The sequence below is a fragment of the Sapajus apella genome, unplaced genomic scaffold, assembly GCF_009761245.1.
Source record: "Sapajus apella isolate SASKATOON/1434 unplaced genomic scaffold, GSC_monkey_1.0 scaffold2, whole genome shotgun sequence".
In the NCBI taxonomy this organism is placed as follows: domain Eukaryota; kingdom Metazoa; phylum Chordata; class Mammalia; order Primates; family Cebidae; genus Sapajus; species Sapajus apella.
In genome coordinates, this window is record NW_022436942.1 from 4,030,120 (window position 1) to 4,051,014 (window position 20,895).

At 38.3% G+C, this 20,895-nt stretch overlaps 1 protein-coding gene across 4 annotated transcripts in view; it reads left to right on the forward strand.

Moving 5' to 3' along the window:
- The window catches only part of CASC1 (cancer susceptibility 1), a 92,179-nt gene that overhangs the window by 58,235 nt on the left and 13,049 nt on the right, over positions 1-20,895 (forward strand). For all 4 annotated transcript variants that reach the window (XM_032287133.1, XM_032287123.1, XM_032287140.1 and 1 more), the window contains one exon: positions 19,742-19,817. In XM_032287133.1, the coding sequence (XP_032143024.1) occupies positions 19,742-19,817 (76 nt within the window). The remainder of the gene's footprint in view (positions 1-19,741; positions 19,818-20,895) is intronic.

Sequence of the window (20,895 nt, forward strand, 5' to 3'; positions counted from 1 at the left end):
GTCGGGTAATGTGATGCCTCCAGGTTTGTAATTTTTGCTTAGCCTTGGTTTGGCTATGTGGTGTCTTTTTTGGTTTCATGTGAATTTTAGGATTTCTAGTTCTGTGAAAAATGATGATGATAGTTTGATGGGAATTGCGTTGAATTTGTGGATGGCTTTTGGCAGTATGGCCATTTTCACAATATGATCCTACCTATCCATGAGCATAGGATATGTTTCCATTTCTTGTGTCATCTGTTATTTCTTTTAGCAGTGTTTTGTAGTTTTCCTTGTAGAGGTCATTCACCTCTTGGTTAGGTATATTCCTAAGTTCTTTTCTGTTTTTTACTGCAACTATTGTAAAAGGGGCTGAGTTGTTGATTTGATTCTCAGCTTGGACACTGTTGGTGTATAGCAGAGCTACTGATTGTGCACATTGATTTTATATCCTGAAATTTTACTGAATTCACTTATCAGATCTAGGAGCTTTTAGGATGAGTCTTTAGGGTTTTCTAGGTATACAGTCATATCATCAGCAAACAGTGAGAGTTCCTCTTTATTGATTTAGATGCCCTTTGTTTTTTTCTCTTGTTTGATTGCTCTGGCTAGGACTTCCAGTACTATGTTGAATAGAAATGGTGAAAGTGGGTATCCTTGTCTTTTTCCAGTTCTCAGGGGTAATGCTTTCAATGTTTCCCTATTCAGCATAATGTTGGCTGTGGGTTTGTCATAGATGGCATTTGTTACCTTAAGGCATGTCTCTTCTATTCTGATTTTACTGAGAATTGTAATCATAAAGGGACGCTGGATTTTGTCAGATGTTTTGTTTAATTCCATGTGGTATATCACATTTATTGACTTGTACATGTTAAACCATCCCTGCATCCCTGGTATGAAACCCACTTAATCATGGTGAATTATCCTTTTCTTCTAGGGTTTTTATGCTGTTAGGTCTTATGTTTAAGTCTTTAATCCATCTGGAATTAATTTTAGTGTAAGGTGTCAGGAAGGGGTCCAGTTTCTGCTTTCTGCACATGGCTAGCCAATTTTCCCAACACCATTTATTAAACAGGGAATCCTTTACCCATTGCTTGTCTTTGTCAGGTTTGTCAAAGATCCGATGGTTGTAGATGTGTTGTGTTGTCTCTGAGCCCTCTGTTCTGTTCCATTGGTCTATATCTCTGTTTTGGTACCAGTATCATGCTGTTTTGATTACTGTAGCCTTGTAGTATAGTTTGAAGTCCTGTAGTGTGATGCCTCCCACTTTGTTCTTTTTACTTAGAATTGACTTGGCTATGTGGGCTCTCTTTTGGTTCCATATGAAGTTTAAGGTGTTTTTTTCCAGTTCTATGAAGAAGGTCATTGGTAGCTTGTTGGGGATAGCGTTGAATCTGTAAATTACTTTGGGCATTATGGTCATTTTCATGATATTGATTCTTCCTAACCAGGAACATGGAATGTTTTTCCATCTGTTTGTGTCCTCTCTTATTTCCTTGAGCAGTAGCTTGTAGTTTTGAGTTTTTTTGATCTTGCTCCTCTAGCTCTTTCAATTTTGACGATGGGGTGTCGATTTTAGATCTCTCCTTGCTTCTCATGTGGGCATTTATTGCTATATATTTTCCTCTACTCACTGCTTTAAATGTGTCCCAAAGATTCTGGTATGTTGTGTCTTCATTCTCGTTGGTTTTGAAGAACATCTTTATTTCTGCCTTCATTTCATTGTTTATCCAGTCAACATTCAAGAGCCAGTTGTTCAGTTTCCATGAAGCTGTGCAGTTCTGAGTTAAGTTTCTGAATTCTGAGTTCTAACTTGATTGCACTGTGGTCTGAGAGACTGTTTGTTATGATTTCCATTCTTTTGCATTTGCTAAGGAGTGATTTACTTCCAATTATGTGGTCAATTTTAGAGTAGGTGCCATATGGTGCTGAGAAGAATGTATATTCTGTGGATTTGGGGTGGAGAGTTCTGTAAATGTCTGTTATGTTTGCTTGGTCCAGGTCTGAGTTCAAGTCCTGGATATCCTTGTTAATTTTCTGTCTCTTTGATCTGTCTAATATAGACACTGGGGTGTTAAAGTCTCCCACTATTATTGTGTGGGAGTCTAAGTCTCTTTGTAAGTTGTTAAGAACTTGCCTTACTTATCTGGGTACTCCTGTATTGGGTGCGTATATATATTTAGGATCGTTAGCTCTTCTTGTTGCATAGATCCTTTTACCATTATGTAATGTCCTTCTTTGTCTCTTTTGATCTTTGTTGCTTTAAAGTTTATTTTATCAGAGACGAGAATTGCAACTCCTGCTTTTGTTTTGCTCTCCATTTGCTTGGTAAATCTTCCTCTATCCCTTTATGTTGAGCCTTTGTGTATCCTTGCATGTGAGATGGGTTTCCTGGATACAGCACACTGATGAGTTTTGGCTTTTTGTCCAATTTGCCAGCCTGTGTTTTCTGATTGGGGGATTTAGTCCATTTACATTTAGGGTTAATATTGTTATGTGTGAATTTGATACTGCCATTTTGATGCTAGCTGGCTGTTTTGCCCATTAGTTGATGCAGTTTCTTCATTGTGTTGATGCTCTTTACCATTTGGTATGTTTTTGGAGTGGCTGGTACTGGTTGTACCTTTCTGTGTTTAGTGCCTCTTTCAGGAGCTCTTGTAAAGCAGGCCTGGTGGTGATGAAATCTCCGAGTACTTGCTTCTTTGCAAAGGATTTTATTTTTCCTTTACTTATGAAGCTTAGTTTGGCTGGAAGTGAAATTCTGGGTTGAAAGTTCTTTTCTTTAAGGATGTTGAATATTGGCCCCCACTCTCTTCTGGCTTGTAGGGTTTCTGCTGAGAAATCTGCTGTGAGTCTGATGGGCTTCCCTTTGTGGGTAACCCAACCTTTCTCTCTGGCTGGCCTTAGCATTTTCTCCTTCATTTCAACCCTGTTGAATCTGACGATTATGTGCCTTGGGGTTGCTCTTCTTGAGGAATATCTTTGTGGTGTTCTCTGTATTTCCTGGACTTGAATATTGGCCTGTCTTGCTAAGTTGGGGAAGTTATCCTGGAAAATATCCTGAAGAGTATTTTCCAGCTTGGAGTTGTTCTCTCACACATTCAGGTACACGTATCAAACGTAGATTAGGTCTTTTCACTTAGTCCCATATTTCTTGGAAACTTTGTTCATTCCTTTTTACCCTTTTTTCTTTAATCTTGCCTTCTCATTTTATTTCATTGAGTTAATCTTTGACCTCTGATATCCTTTCTTCTGCTTGGTCAGTTCAGCTGTTGAAACTTGTGTATGCTTCACGAAGTTCTTGTGTTTTTCAGCTCCATCAATTCACTTATTCCTCTCTAATTTGTTTATTCTCATTAGCATTTTGTCAAATCTTTTTTCAGAGTTCTTAGTTTCTTTGCATTGGGTTAGAACATGTTCTTTTAGCTCACAGAAGTTACTTATTACCCACCTTCTGAAGCCTGATTCTGTCAATTCATCACACTCATTCTCCATCCAGCCTTGTTCCCTTGCTGGTGAGGAGTTGTGATCCCTTGTAGGAGGAGAGGCGTTCTGGTTTCAGGTATTTTCATCCTTTTTGCACTGGTTTCTTCCCATCTTTGTGGATTTATCCAGCTGTCGTCTTTGTAGTTGTTGACTTTCAGATTGGGTCTCTGAGTGGACGTCCAGTTTGTTGATGATGAAGTTATTTATTTCTGTTTCTTAGTTTTCCTTCTAACAGTCTTGCCCCTCTGCTGTAGGGCTGCTGAGGTCCACTCCAGGCCCTGCTTGCCTGGGGATCACCTGCAGCAGCTGCAGAACAGTAAGAGTTGCTGCCAGTTTCTTCTTCTGCTATCTTTGTCCCAGAAGGATACCCGCCTGATGTCAGTCTGAGCTCTCCTTTATGAGGTGATTCTTTGGATATACAGGGGTCAGGGAGCTGCTTGAAGAGAGAGTCTGTCCTTTATAGGAGCTCAAGTGCTGAGCTGTGAGCTCTGTTGTTCATTCAGAGCTGATGGGCAAGTACATTTAAGTCTGCTGCAGCAGAACTCTTAAACCCCCCTCCTTTTTTTTTTTTTTTTTACCCCAGGTGCTCTGTCCTAGGGAGTTAGGGCTTTATTTGTGAGTTTCTGTTGTGCTGCTGCCTTTTTTCAGGGCTGCCCGGCCCAGTGAGGAGGCAGTCTAGTCACTGTCTACCTGCAGAGGCTTTGCTGAGCTGCTGTGTGCTCCCCCCAGCTGCTGTGTGAACTAGCCAATAAAAATATACTAAACCATAAGTAATTAAATTAGAAAAAGTCATTTGTTTTCCGGTAAGATTGAGCATGCAGGTATCTTTGGATACTGTTTTTAGAAGTGTAAGTCTGTACAATCCTTATTTTGCACTATGTAAACATGCCTATGATTAGTGATTTCACTTATAGTAATTTATTATGAGAAAATAATAGAGCAAAATAAATAAAAATGCCAAGATGTTCATTGAAGTATTTTTATAGGAGCAAAAACAGTCCACAAATTAATTATAAAATATTCAAACAATACTAGTTTGTTTGGGTATTTGGATATTTTATCATTTAAAATGATACAGATTTTATATACTTTTCTATAGAAAGATGCCTAGGATGTGTCATTAAAAGATTTTTAAAGTTAAAACTCTATTATTGATATGATTCTGTGTTTGTGAATGCACGGAAAATATCTAGGAGCGTCTTCACCAGAGTGGCTGTTGGTGGTCGGGGAAAGAACATGAGAAGGATGGAATGATGACATATTATTAGTGATTTTTTTACTCTCTGTACACTATTGTATTATTTGAATTTTTAATAAATAAGTACTTAACACACATAACTTTTCTCATAGGAAATGAGACAATGTATTTCCCATTTTGGCTTTGAAGGGGGAATTTCATGATAAGTCTGTGTGCTGAGGTGAAATTCCCTTCCTCCCATCACACTAATCCCTGTACCTAACTTCTACTTGTCTTGATTCAAGACTTACCTTAAATTTTACCTCCACAGAATCCTCCCTGCCTCCTCAGATTAAATTAGCTGTCCATCCACCATGCTCTTACCATTCTGTTTCTTAGAATTATCACCTTAACCACTAAATTATGATCTTGAGGACAAGAATTTCTTGATAGACTTCATATTCAAGCAGAGAGCATAGAGCTCATGATAAAGGCTCAATTCATGTTTATTGAATGAATGAAGGAAAAAGTGAATGAATGGATGGCTAAGTGATGAAAAGCAGGCCCTGACTTGAGTGTGATATATTGTTAGCAACATACATAAACTGGGGAATTCAACAACTATCCCCCTCCCTCTTTTGAGAGATACTTAAGATCCTCTTCATTACAGTTGGGTGTGCTGGAGATCATTTCTACTACCTCTAGGGAATCTGCAAGCTGGTCACTGGGGATTCTGGGGACTCTCCCCTCTGCAGTTCTGATTTTCCACCCCTTTAGTGATCCAGCATAGTATGTGGTGAAAGGAAGACTGTTGCTGTCACTACTGCAGCCTCAGGAAAGGTGTGCTCCTCCCATTCCAGTTGGAACTTGGTGTGAGTTTGAAGCAATATTTACAGACAGTGGTTAGTTTGTATTCCTATATAATAATGGCTACAGGAAAACTAACATAACCCTAGGTTTCATTCATAACACAATGTGTGTGTGTGTGTGTGTGTGTGTGTGTGTGTGTGACAAAATGTATTCTAAATGTTTTAAATTGTCATATAAATTCATGATATTCAACTTTTGTATGTATGTGTGTAAATTAGGGACTACATGTAAGATCAGTGGGCAAACTTAATTATGTTTCAGATTTAGAGAAATTCTCTAGTTTTCCAACATTTTTTTTTTTTGGTTAGGGTAAACTGCCTACCTCATAATTTTAGGTTGGCATATTTTGTTATGAATCCTACATTTTTTATGTCTTCTTAATGACTTTAGAGACTGATGCAAAGCAAATATGATATAATAAAGCAAGAAATATGGCCCACAATATTTGAATCATGTTTGATACATTAGATAGTCACAAATAACAAGTATTTAGTATTTTGTTCATTTAAAAATTAAATCTCTTACATTAGAAGATGTACATTGTTTTCTTTCTCGTGAGTAGCACGAAGTTTGCCACTAGAGGGCTCTTAATACCATATTTTAGTTCCTTTAAATATGTAATGCTAATATTATAGGTTCCCAATTACTATATCATGCAAACTTTTTAGAAAAGTATAATTAAGTGTCACACATTTATGAGAAATTTCAATGAGAATTAGCTTCAGAACTATGTTAGTGATCTAAGGGGCATGCATGATAGTATGTGGGTCTTTGAACTTTTAAAAGTTCAAGTTAAAGTAGTCTCTGGTTTTAAGATAGTTTAAACAAACATATACAGGATTTAACGTAAATATTTTATATATGTAATATTTATGTATGTTATTTGTCAAACATTTACTAAATACCTGCTATTGATAAGGGATTCAACATGATCTTGTTTTTAATGAGCTAACAATCTTGTTGTGGATTAGCAGAGTCACAGTTACCATATATTCTAATATGTGCAATGAGAGAGATTCTACATGGAGGTTAAGAGATCAAAATAAACCCAAAATAAAAACAAATGAACAAATTAGAAGTCTATTCTCTTGAGGTAACATGAGCTGAATCTTTTGGTGTGGCACGAAGTTTAGATAGGAAGGAAAGGAAGTTATTCTGGTCAGAGGGAAAAGTATGGAGACATGAAATAGTTTTGGTGATTTGGGATGTTTTGTGATCATTGTGGATAAATTAAAAATTCATGCGAATAGGTTATATAAAAAACCTAGCATCAGAGCTCCTTAACATTCAACAACCTTTAACTTGCCACAGATGTATGTTTTCAGTTCATTTCCAGGCCATACCCTGGGAGTTGTTCTCATTTCCTTATTTACTGAATATTTATCATGTGCCTACCTCTATGTGGTAGGCACTGTTCTGGCCCTCAGGGGAGGATAGCCAAAGGATAAATAAGGCTCCTTCACTCATAATTTACATACAAGTTAGGAGAAATCAAAATAAATTTAAAAAGTAGAAATTAACATACAGTAATCATTCATGCACAGAATTAAACAGGATTAAACTGGGAGTGCCTTGACATTGGGGAGTTAGGGAGGGCCTGTTTGATGGGGTATTATTTAGCTGCGACCCAAATGACAAGAAGGAATCAGCTATAAAATGAAGAAGGTAAAAACAGTCTTCAGGCACAATTACTGCAGAAGTCATAAGATAGAAGTGAGGAGGAAGGCCAGCGGACTGATGTTTGATGGGCAAGAAGGAAAGTGATACATAATAAAGTTGGAGAGGGAGGCAGAAGCCAGATAAAGTCAGACATTGCAGGCCAGAGTGAGAATTGAGGCTTTTATTGTAAATGCAGTGGGGAACCATTAGAGGGTGGTAAGTAGGAAGGAGTATGACATGATGTGATATATGGCTCGGAAAGGTTATTCTGGCTACTGTATAGAGAACAAATTTTGAGGGGCCAGAATAAAAGCACAGTGTCTAGTTAAATAGTACTGGTAAGTAATAAGTTATGGTGGTTCGCACAGAGGTTGCAGTAAGAGTTGTAGAAAGATGAATATGTTTGGGATATGTTTTGGAGGTAAAATAAATGTTCCTGGGTTTTTATTTTGAGAAATGAGGCATATGGTGGTACAGCTTACAGAGATGAACAAGAATACAGTGAAACAGTTGAGAGTGGCCGTGAAACGAGTTCTGTTTGGGTCATGGTAGGTTTGGGGGACACGAGTGGAAATGACAGGTAGGCAAATGTGAACCTGGAGTTCAGACGAAAGTCAGACACAGCTATCACATACATGTTCATATGCAGGTTATGTTCTGAACTTCTGGAGTCAAGCAGTACACAGTGTGTGTGACCTACAGAGCATCACTAGCTTATATTTGGGGACCATTGGTCTAGAGATAGTGTTTAAAGCCGCTGGAATGAATGAGACCAGTAGACTCAGCATAATTATTCTTAATTGATGCTGTATTTTCAAAATTCATTTTCAATTCCTTATCAAGAATCAGCTTCAAAATTTATTTTGAGTTATAGTAAAATTTAAATTATCTTTTGATGAAAAAGTATATTTCAGATCAATGAATTTCTTTTGCATAGATCTTCTATTGATGGATAATAAAATTCAAGACATTCTGTTAAACTTGTAAAGTGTTCAGTGCTGACATTTTGCAGATATTATCAAGATCATTTACTTCATTAATAATTTTTGGCATCAGTTTCATATATTCTCTTCCAATACTTTCATGATTTTGTAGCTTTTGATTGGCTTAGTTATGTTTTTACATTTAAATCTTATATCCATCTGGAATTTATTTTAGTGTAAAGTGAGAAGAATGAATCTAAATTTATTTTATTGCAAATCTTAGCCAGCTGTCTCAAAACACATACCATATAAACCTAGGCTTTTTCCATTGATGTGAAATGCCATATGCTGAATTTTCAAGTGGATCCTATGATCTATTTTTGGAATCTCTATTCTGTTTTTATGGATCCACCTATTAATGATAGGTTATTTTTATATCAAATTCAAATTGCACATATACTAAAGGAATTTCTATGTTATAATATCTGTGCATTTGTCAAGTTGCAAGGAAAGTTATTTGCTAGTGTCCTATGAAGTTCTTTTATGTTATAAGCCAGTTCTTACATATATTGAGCCAAGATAGCATTGAAAAGTTATACTTTAGCTACCTTCCCTGATTGATATTCTTTCAGCATTTCAAAGGAAACATCTTTTGGAAAGTGTTATTTACTCCAAGTCTATTATAAATCTTTAAATTTAATATAATTGAAGTAAAAATTCCAATTGTCAATTTTTGAGACTTGAAAAAATACTATTAAAGCTTATCTAGAAGAAAAAAAATACTTGGAAAACACCCAATTTTGTAAAAGAATTATGATGAAAGAGGACTTTTCATTACTAGATATAAAACATGATGAAAATATGAATAAAGTAATTTTTGACTTCATTGCCAACAAACACAAGGAGGTTATTATTATAATATATAAAACTTACATTGTCAGCAAATCGGATTTGAAGTTTTTTTGCAGGAGTATGTTCTGATGACACTGTTACAATTACAGGAAAACTTTCTAGAGTAGTTATCAAGATTAAGGAGCTTGTGCTAAAATGTACATTGACTCACTGTATCCTTCATCTGGAAGTCTAACTTCAAAAAAGTCAGTTAAGCTCAAGAATAGTACAAATTTTTAAAAAATTGAATTACGTAAAGGCAGTGTGTTACATGCAAGATTATACTCTTTCCGATGTGGTATTATAGAAGCTGATAAATGCATGTTGTTGCATACTGAGGTGAAGTACTGTGTTTATCAAGGGAAAAGTTCTGTTGAGAAAATCTAAATTCCTAGTGTTCCTGCAAGGTAAGAAGCCAGTTTGGTCTAAACTCTTTGATGAGTTCTCAACTTTTTGAAGATAGGAATCAGACTGACTTGCTTGTTGGTCTGATATCTTTGATATTTTTATTGATCATAATCCTCCCTGTAAGAAATAAATGCAATTTGTTTTTTAAAGATAAATAATGCCAAAGGCCACCTGGCTTTCCCATAGGCACCTCAAATTCAACATTCCACAGTCAAATTCATTATCTTTCCCCCAAACCTGTCCTTCCTCCTTTTCTTTTCTCTCTCTCTCTCTCTTTTTTTTTTTTTTTGCTAATTGTTATGACTCTCCACCTTAATTACCTAAACCCAACACCTGAAAATCAGCCTTACCCTCTTTCTTGCTTTACTTTTATATCCAGTCCCTCTTCAAGTTATGTTGCTTTTACTTCCTTATCTTCTCTCCTGTAAGCTCCTTCTAGTGGCCCTGGCTGCTTCTGCCTTGGGTAGGTCCTGGTCCTCTTTACACTGGACTTCTAGCACTTCACTGGGCAGCCCATTCATCAGCTGGCTGCCAAAATACTCTTTCCAAATGCAACTTTCTTTACATTAGGTTCCTACTTTGAAGGCCTTTAATGAGCTCTCCTTTACACGTAGGAGAAATTCTAGTCTGTAGAGTGGCATTCAAACGTCTCCACAATCTGGCCCCTGCATCTCTCCAGCCTCAGATATTTTTACACCCTCCTAGCATACCTCACTCCAACTGTACCTGACCAGTTGGAATGCTTGGAACCACATTTTGCTTCATGCCTTTCACTTACATTAGAATTTGCTCCCATCATTTTTGAGGGAGGATCTAATAATAATTATCTTTCAATATTTAATCCAACAAACCTGGAAGCATCACCTTATCTGACTTCAAACTATATTACAGGGCTGCAGTAACCAAAACAGCATGGTACTGGTACAGAAACAGGTACATAGACCAATGGAACACATAAGAGAGACCAGAAATAAGGCCACATACCTACAAACATCTCATCTTCAACAAGGTTGACAAAACAATGGGGAAAAGACTCCCTATTCAATAAAAGCGGTTCTGGGATAACTGGCTAGCCATATGCAGAAGATTGAACCTGGACCCCTTTCTTATACCATTTATAAAGATCAACTCAATATGGATTAAAGACTTAAATGTAGCCAGGCGTGGTGGCTAACGCCTGTAATCCCAGCACTTTGGGAGGCCAAGGCAGGTGGATCACCTGAGGTCAGGAGTTTGAGACCAGTCTGGCCAACACCATGAAATCCCATCTTTACTAAAAATACAAAAGATTAGCTGGGTGTGGTGGTGTGTGCCTGTAATCCCAGATACTTGGGAGGCTGAAGCAGGAGAATCACTTGAGCCCAGGAGGTGGAGGCTGCAGTGAGCAGAGATTGCACCATTGCACTCCAGCCTGGGCAACAAAGCAAGACAAAAAAAAAAGACTTAAATGTAAAACTTAACACTATAAAGACCCTGGAAGACAACCCAGGCAATACAGTCCTGGACATAGGATGGGCAAAGATTTCATGAAAAATACACCAAATAAAGTTGTAATGAAAGCAAAAATTGACGAGTGGGATCTAATTAAACTTAAGAGCTTCTGCACAGCAAAAGGAACTATCAACAGAGTAAACAGCCTGAAGAATGGTAGAAAATATTTGCAAACTATGCATCGGACAAAGGTCTGATATCCAGCATCTATAAGGAACTTAAGTTTACAAGAGAAAAACAACCCCATTAAAAAGTGGGCAAAGGACATGAATAGACACTTTTCAAAAGAAGACATACATGCGGCCAAGAAGCATATGAAAAGAAGCTTAATATCACTGATCATTACAGAAATGTAAATCAGAACCACAAGGAGATACCATCTCATACCAGTCAGAATGACTATTACTAAAAAGTCAAAAATTAACAGATGCTGGTGAGGTTGCAGAGAAAAGGGAACACTGACACACTGTTGGCGGGATGTAAATTAGTTCAACCATTGTGGAAAGCGGTATGGTGATTCCTTAAAGATCTAAAAGCGGAACTACTATTCCACCCAGCAATCCCATTACTGGGTATATACGCAGAGGAATATAAATCATTCTACCATAAAGATACATGCATGTGAATGTTCATTGTAGCACTGTTCACAATAGCAAAGACATGGAATCAACCTAAATGCCAATCAGTGACAGATTGGCTAAAGAAAATGTACATATACTCCATGGAATACTATGCAGCCATAAAAAAGAATGAGATCATGTCTTCTGCAGGAACATGGATGGAGCTGGAGGCTATTATCCTTAGCAAACTAATGCAGGAACAGAAAACCAAATACCACAAGTTCTCATTTATAAGTGGGAGCTAAATGATGAGACCTCATGAACACCAGAGAATAACAGACACTGGGGTCTACTTAAGAGTGGAGGAGGGTAGGAGGAGAGCAAGGCGCAGAAAAAATAACTATTGGGTACAAGGCTTAATACCTAGATGATGAAATAATCTATACAACAAACCCCTGTGACATGAGTCTGCCTATACAACAAGCCTTCACATGTACCCCAGAACCTAAAATGAAAGTTTAAAAAAAATTTAGTTCAAACTTATCATCTTTAGGTAAGAGAGGTGTTGCCTGTTTCACCCACCCATTTTCCCACACATTTAACTCTTCTTTGTTGTACTCCTATTATGGAGCCCTTACTTTCTACAATACTCACACAAATATATCCATTTGTTTACTTGCTTCCCTAATAGCCTGAAAGTTCCTTAAGTCAGGGACTTGTCTTTTATTGCTAGTGTCTAGCAATGCCACTACAATTTAGAAGCTCTGTGAAATTATTTTTGAAGGAATAAGGGAGAAGGTTCAGAGGCATGATGGAAAGGGTTTGCAGAGAATGCAATAGTGTTAAAACTGGTCAAGAGGAAGACACATAGGGCACTATGGTGTTGAAAGATGGGAAAGGCTAGTTTACTAAGAGGGACTTGTCTGCATATGATGGTTGAGAGATAGGGGATTAACTAGCTGTAAATTTCTGACTAGAACTCTGCTATAAGGTTATTCTGTTGTTGCAGAAGTACAGGTACTATATGAAGTCAAATGAAGTTTGCTAGATACCATTCATTTTGCAAGTATTGGCACACACGTACACCCCCCATTTTTTAAAATATACTTTAAGTTCTGGGGTACATGTGCAGAACGTGCAGATTGGTTACATAGGTGGTTTGCTGCATCCGTCACCCCATCATCTACATTAGGTATTTCTCCTAATGCTATCCCTTTCCTATATCCCCAGCCCCTGCTATCCCTTCCCTAGCTCCCCACCCCCTGACAGGCCCTGGTGTTTGATGTTCTTCTTCTTGCCTCCATGTGTTCTCATTGTTCAATACCCACTTATGAGTGAGAACATGTGGTGTTTGGTTTTCTGTTCCTATGTCAGTTTGCTGAGAATGATGGTTTCCAGCTTTATCAATGTCCCTACAAAGGACATGAACTCATCCTTTTTTATGGCTGCATAGTATTCCATGGTATATATATGTCACATTTTCTTTATCCAGTCTATCATTTTTGGGCATTTGGGTTGGTTCCAAGTCTTTGCTATTGTGAATAGCGTTCCAATAAACATACCTGTGCATGTGTCTTTATAACAGAATGATTTATAATCTTCTGGGTATATATCCAGTAATGGGATTGCCAGGTCAAATGGTATTTCTAGTTCTAGATCCTTGAGGAATCACTACACTGTCTTCCACAATGGTTGAACTAATTTACACTCCCACCAACAGTGTAGAAGCATTCCTATTTCTCCACATCTTCTCTAGCATCTGTTGTCTCCTGATTTTTTAGTGATCACCATTCTAACTGGCATGAGATGGTGTCTCAATATGGTTTTGATTTGCATTTCTCTAATGACCAGTGATGAACTTTTTTTCATATGTTTGTTGGCTGCATAAATGTCTTCTTTTGAGAAGTGTCTATTCGTATCCTTCACCCACTTTTTGATGGGGTTACTTTTTTCTTGTAAATGTGTTTAAGTTCTTTGTAGATTCTGTATATTAGCTCTTTGTCAGATGGGTAAATTGCAAATTTTTTTCCCATTCTGTGGTTACTGGTTCACTCTAATGAATAGTTTATTTTGCTGTGCAAGAGCTCTTTAGTTTAATTAGATTCCTTTTGTCTATTTTGGCTTTTGTTACCATTGCTTTTGGTGTTTTAGTCATGAAGTCCTTGCCCATGCCTATGTTCTGAATGGTATTGCCTAGGTTTTCTTCTAGGGTTTTTATACTGTTAGGTCTTATTTTTAAATCTTTAATCCATCTGGAGTTACTTTTTGTGTAAGGTGTAAGGAAGGGATCCAGTTTCAGCTTTCTGTGTATGGCTAGCCAGTTTTCCCAACACCATTTATTAAATAGGAAATCCTTTCCCCATTGCTTGTTTTTGTCAGGTTTGTCAAAGATCAGATGGTTGTAGATGTGTGCAATTACTTCTGAGGCCTCCGTTCTGTTCCATTGGTCTATATATCTGTTTTGGTACCGGTATCATGGGTTTTGATTACTGTAGCCTTGTAGTAAAGTTTGAAGTCAGGTAGCGTGATGCCTCTAGCTTGGGTTTTTTTGTTTGTTTGTTTTTGTTTTTTTGGCTTAGGATTGTCTTGGCTATGCTGGCTCTCTTTTGGTTCCATATGAAATTTTAAGGTGGTTTTTTCCAATTCTGTGAAAAAGTCAATAGTAGCTTGATGGGGATAGCATTGAATTTATAAATTACTTTGGGCAGTGTGGCTATTTTCTCGATATTGATTTTTCCTGACCATGAGCATGGAATGTTTTTCCATCTGTTTGTGTCCTCTCTTATTCCCTTGAGCAGAGATTTTTTGTTCTCCTTGAAGAGGTCATTCATATCCCTTGTTAGTTGTATTCCTTTTTAATTCTTTTTGTAGCAGTTGTGAATGGGAGTTTGCTCATGATTTGGCTGTTTGTGTGTTATTGCTGTATAGGCATGCTTGTGATTTCTGCACATTGATTTTGTATCCTGAGACTTTGCTGAAGTTGCTTATCAGCTTAAGGAGATTTTGGGCTGAGACGATGGGGTCTTCTAAATATACAATCATGTCATCTGCAAACAGAGACAATTTGACTTCCTCCTTCTTTATTTGAATACCCCTTATTTCTTTTACTTGCCTGATTGTCCTGGCAGGAACTTTCAATATTCTGTTGAATAGTAGCGGTGAGAGAGGGCATCCTTGTCTTGTGCCAGTTTTCAAAGGGAATGCTTCTAGTTTTTGCCCATTTAGTATGATATTGGCTGTAGGTTTGTCATAAATAGCTCTTATTATTTTGAGGTATGTTCCATCAATACCTAGTTTATTGAGAGTTTTTAGCATAGAGGGCTGCTTAATTTTGTCAAAGGCCTTCTCTGCATCTCTTGAGATAATCATGTGGTTTTTGTCTTTGGTTCTGTTTATGTGATGGATCACATTTATTGATTTGTGTATGTTGAACCAGCCTTACATCCCAGGGATGAAGCCAATTTGATTGTGATGAATAAGCTTTTTGATGTGCTGTTGGATTTGATTTGCCAGTATTTTATTGAGGATTTTTGCGTCAATGTTCATCATGGATATTGGTGTAAGATTTTCTTTTTTTACCTGTGTGTCTGCCAGGTTTGCTATCAGGTTGATGTTGGCCTCATAAAATGAGTTAGGGAAGATTTCCTCTTTTTCTGTTGTTTGAAATAGTTTCAGAAGGAATGGTACCGGCTTCTCTTTGTATTTCTGGTAGAATTTGGCTACGAACCTGTCTGGTCCTGGACTTTTTTTGGTTGGTAGGCTATTAATTGCTGCCTCAATTTCAGACCTTGTTATTGGTCTATTCAGGGATTCAACTTTTTCCTGGTTTAGTCTTGGGAGGGTGTAAGTGTCCAGGAATTTATCCATTTCTTCTAGATTTACTGGTTTATTTGCATGAGTTGTTTGTAGTAATCTCTGATGGTAGTTTGTATTTCTGTGGAATCGGTGGTGATATCCCCTTTATCATTTTTTTATTGCATCTATTTGATTCTTCTCCTTTTTCTTCTTTATTAGTTTGGCTAATGGTCTGTTTTGTTGATCTTTTAAAAAAACCAGCTCCTGGATTAATTGATTTTTTGAAGGGTTTTTCGTGTCTCTATCACCTTTACTTTTGCTCTGATCTTAGTTATTTCTTGTCTTCTGCTAGCTTTTGAATTTGTTTGATCTTGCTCCTCTAGTTCTTTTAATCAGGACATTAGGGTGTCGATTTTAGATCTTTCCTCATTTCTCTTGTGGGCATTTAGTGCTATAAATTTCCCTCTAGACACTGCTTTCAATGTTCCGGGGATTCTGGTACGTTGTGTCTTTGTTCTCATTGGCTTTAAAGAACATATTTCTGCCTTCATTTAGTTATTTATCCAGTAGTCATTCAGGAGTAGGTCGTTCAGTTTCCATGTAGTGGTGCAGTTTTGAGTGAGTGTCTTAATCCTGAGTTCTAATTTGATTGCACTGTGGTCTGAGAGACTGTTTGTTTTGATTTTCATTCTTTTGCATTTGCTGAGGAGAGTTTTACTTCCAATTATGTGGTCAATTTTAGAATAAGTGTGATGTGGTGCTGAGAAGAATATATATTCTGTGGATTTGGTGTGGAGAGTTCTGTAGACATCTATTAGATCTGCTTGGTCCAGATCTGAGTTCAAGTCCTGGATATCCTTGTTAATTTTCTGTCTCGTTGATCTAATGTTGAAAGCGGGCTGTTAAAATATCCCACTATTATTGAGTGGGAGTCTAAGTCCTTTTGTAGGTCATTAAGAACTTGCTTTATGTATCTGGGTGCTCTTGTATTGGGTGCATATATATTTAGGATCATTAGCTCTTCTTGTTGCATTGATCCCTTTACCATTATGTAATGCCGTTCTTTGTCTCTTTTGATCTTTGTTGGTTTAAAGTCTGTTTTATCAGAGTCTAGGATTGCAACCCTGGCTTTTTTTTTTTTTTTTTTTTTTTTCTTTCTCTCCATTTGCTTGGTAAATATTCGTCCATCCCTTTATTTTGAGCCTATGTGTGCCTTTGCATGTGAGATGGGTCTCCTCAGTACAGCACACCGATGGGTCTTGACTCTATCCAATTTGCCAGTCTATGTCTTTTAATTGGGGCATTTAGCCCATTTACATTTAAGGTTAATATTGTTATGTGTGAATTTGATCCTGCCATTTTGATGCTAACTGGTTGTTTTGCCCATTAGTTGATGCATTTTCTTCATAGAGTCAATGGTCTTTATAATTTGGTATGTTTTTGCAGGGCCTGGTACTGGTTGTTCCTTTCCATGTTTAGTGCTTCCTTCAGGAGCTCTTATAATGCAGGCCTGGTGGTGATGAAATCTCTCCGCACTTGTTTGTCTGTAAAGGATTTTTATTTCTCCTTCTCTTATGAAGCTTAGTTTGGCTGGATATGAAATTATGGGTTGAAAATTCTTTTCTTTAAGGATGTTGAATATTGGCCCCCACTCTCTTCTGGTTGTAGGGTTTCTGCAGAGAGATCTGCTGTTAGTCTGATGGGCTTCCCTTTGTGGATAACCCGACATTTCTCTCTGGCTGCCCTTAGCATTTTTTGTTTCATTTCAACACTGGTGAATCTGACAATTATGTGTCCCAGGGTTGTTCTTCTCGAGGAGTATCTTTGTGGTGTTCTCTGTATTTCCTGAATTTGAATGTTGGCCTGCCTTGCTCAGTTGGGGAAGCTCTCCTGGATAATATCCTGAAGAGTGTTTTCCAACTTGATTTCATTCTCCCCGTCACTTTCAGGTACACTGATCAAACATAGATTTGGTCTTTTCACATAATTCCATATTTCTTGGAGGCTTTGTTCATATCTTTTCACTCTTTTTTCTATATTCTTGCCTTCTTGCTTCATTTCATCGAGTTGATCTTCAATCTCTGATTTCCTTTCTTCCACTTGATTGATTTGGCTATTGAAACTTGTGTATATTTCACGAAGTTCTCATGCTGTGTTTTTCAGCTCCATCAGGTCATTTATGTTCTTCTCTATGCTGGTTATTCTAGTTAGCATTTCGTCTAACTTTTTTTCAAGGTTCTTAGCTTCCTTGCATTGGGTTAGAACATGCTACTTTAGCTTGGAGAATTTTATTGCCCACCTTCTGAAGCCTCCTTCTATCAATTTGTCAAACTAATACTCCATCCAGTTTTATTCCCTTGCTGGTGAGGAGTTGTGATCCGTTGGAGGATAAGAAGCTCTCTGGTTTTTGGAGTTTTCAGCCTTTTTGCACTGGTTTCTTCCCATCTTCATGGGTTTATCTACCTTTGGTCTTTGAAGTTGATGACCTTTGGATTGGGTCTCTGAGTGGACGTCCTTTCTGTTGATGTTGAAACTATTTCTGTTTGTTAGTTTTCCTTCTAACAGTCAGGTCCGTCTGCTGGAGTTTGCTGGAGGTCTACTCCAGACCCGGCTTGCTTGGGAATAACCAACAGGGGCTGCAGAACAGCAAAGATTGTTGCCTGTTTCTTCCTCTGGTAGCTTCTTCCCAGAAGGGCATCTGCCAGATGCCAGCCAGACCTCTCCTGTATGAGGTGTCTGTCAGCTCCTGCTAGGAAGTGTCTCCCAGTCAGGATACATGGGGGTCAGGGAGCCCGTTGATGAGGCAGTCTGTCCCTTATCAGAGCTCTAATGCTGTGCTGGGAGATCTGCTGCTCCCTTCAGTGCTTCTAGGCAGGGATGTTTAAGTCTGCTGAAGCTGTATCCGCAACCGCCCCTTTTTCCAGGTGCTCTGTCACAGGAAGGTGGGGGCTTTATTTGTAAGTCCCTGATGGTCTGCTGCCTTTTTTCAGAGATGCCCTGCCCAGCGAGGAGGGTGTCTGGTGACACAGTCTGCCTACAGAGGCCTTGCTGAGCTGCTGTGGACTCTGCCCAGTTCCTGTGTAAACTTGCGACTTTGTTTACACAGGCAAGGTTAAAATTGCCTACTTGAGCTTCAGCAATGGTGGACACCTCTCCCCGCCACCAAGCTTGAATGTCCCAGATTGAGCTCAGGCTGCTGTGCTGGTTGTGAGAGTTTCAAGCCAGTGGATCTTAGCTTGCTGGTCTTCATGGGGTTGGGACCCACCAAGTCAGACCACTTGGCTCCCTGGCTTCAGCCCCCTTTTTCAGGGGAATGAATGGGTCTGTCTCACTGGCATTCCAGGCACCACTGGGGTAGGGAAAAAAGCTGCTGCAGTTAGGTTGGTGCCTTCCCAAAGAGCCACCCATTTTTGTGCTGGAAACCCAGGACACCGGTGTTATAGGCACTAGAGGGAATCTCTTGGTCTTCAGGTTGTGAAGACCATGGGAAAAGTGCAGCATCTGAGCCAGAGTTCTGGGAACAGTCTCTAATGGCTTCCTTTAGCTAGAAGGGGGAGTTCTCTGGCCCCTTACTCTTCCTGGGTGAGGTGATGCCCCACCCTGCTTTGGCTTGCCCTCCTTGGCCTGCACCCGCTGTCTAACCAGTCCCAATGAGGTGAACCAGGTACCTCAGTTGGAAATGCGGAGATTACCCACCTTCTGTGTCACTCTCACTGGGAGCTGTGCACTTGAGCTGTTCTTATTTGGCAATCTTGCCAGCAGTCTTACCCCCAATTTTTATACTAGCAATACTGCATTAATCTAGTTCTTCACATTCTTTTGCTTCCGTTATCTTATTTTACCCTTAAAACAGTTATCTCCCTCAGCTTCAGGTTCCTTACTTCTTCAGATTGTTTGCAAGATGTGTTATTTTTCTGGTACATGGTTAAATACTAAATATGTTACTGTTACATCAAGAATTTGAGGCTCAAATAGTTAAATGATTGGCTCAAGGTCATATCCCTCAGAAAGGTAAGTTAGTGGCAGATTTAGACATAAAGTCTAGATTCTTTTTACTGCACTAGGGTACAGTGAGGTACTATCTTCTACATTACTTGATGTGTAACATCTTTAATTTCCTTGAGAGACTTACCCAAAAGCAGGCTTTGGGATGACTCTATCAGAGCTGATTATCAAATTTAAGCAAAATCTACCTCTGGGTAAAACCAAAATGCAAATATAAATAATATTTTTTATAGCTTGCATTGCTTTCTAATCTCTGTCATTTACACTTGAGACTTTTTGGCAGAGAATCTGAACAGGTAGCCTCTTGCCCTTGTGAAGTTTTGTGGAGATGCACCCTTATTTTAATTGATTTTTAAAGTATTGCTTTTGAGGTCAGCTTGGGGTTTTGGACCCTAGAATAAGGTACCAGGCCATCTGAAGTTAGGACTGGAACAGAAAGATAATGACTGTGCATATATAGACACTGACAATCACACCCATGTGTCTGTGGTTTTTTTTAGAGTTCTGCTGAGGAAGAATCTGAAGCCATAAAATGTGAACTAGAGATGAAAGTATTAAGTGAAACCATTTTAGCAGGTATTCTAAATTAGATTTTAAGAATTTAACTTTATTGAGATTTTCTTATTACAAAAGAAATACAGGATCATTGTTAAGGAAATTCAGACATTGCAAAAATATATTTAAAGTGAAAATTCTTCATAACCCTTTTCTGACATAACAGGGTTAACAGATTTCCTTGCTCAATCTATCCTTCTCTTAATTTCTAATAAAACCATGGGATTATATTATACAAATGTTTCTATTGAGAATTACTTTTTTCCTCACCTAACAGTATGTTACATACATAGAACACACTATATATTTCATATAAATGAATATTAATTATTCTTAGAATTCATTGGTAACCTCACTTTTTAAAGTAGTTGTATAATTCCATCCAGTAATAGAACATTATTTAAATCCTTATTCATAGACAATAAGGTTTTTCCTAATTTTTTATTATTATAGTGTTGTACTGAAATTTCACAAGTACACATCCACAACTGAAAATCTCTCAACACTTCTGGGTATTTACAAGTGATTGCATTCAGTCTTGTCCTGGCAAACAGCAGTTGGATATAGTTTAGAAATGTCCAGGGCTTTTCTTCTTCACTTTTTTTTTTCTTCCTCCTCCTCTTCTTCTTTTTTTTTTTTTTTAATTGAGATGAGGTCTTGCTCTGTTGCTCAGGCTGGAGTGTAGTGGTGCAGATTATGACTCTGTAGCCTCAACAGCCCAGGCTCCAATAATTCTCCCACCTCAGCCTCCTGAGTAGCTGGGACCACGAGCCTGGCTAATTTTTAAATTATTTGTAGAGATCTTTTTTTTTTTGAGACGGAGTTTCGCTCTTGTTACCCAGGCTGGAGTGCAATGGCGCAATCTCGGCTCACTGCAACGTCCGCCTCCTGGGTTCGGGCAATTCTCCTGCCTCAGCCTCCTGAGTAGCTGGGATTAGAGATCGAGTCTTGCTATGTTGCCCAGGCTAGTGTTAAGCTCCTAGGCTCAAGCAATTCACCCACCTCAGCCTTCCAAAGTACTGGAATTGCAGGCATGAACCACCACCCCAGCCTGTTTTCATTTTAATAATAACACTTGCTTATTGTATGCATGGGTTAG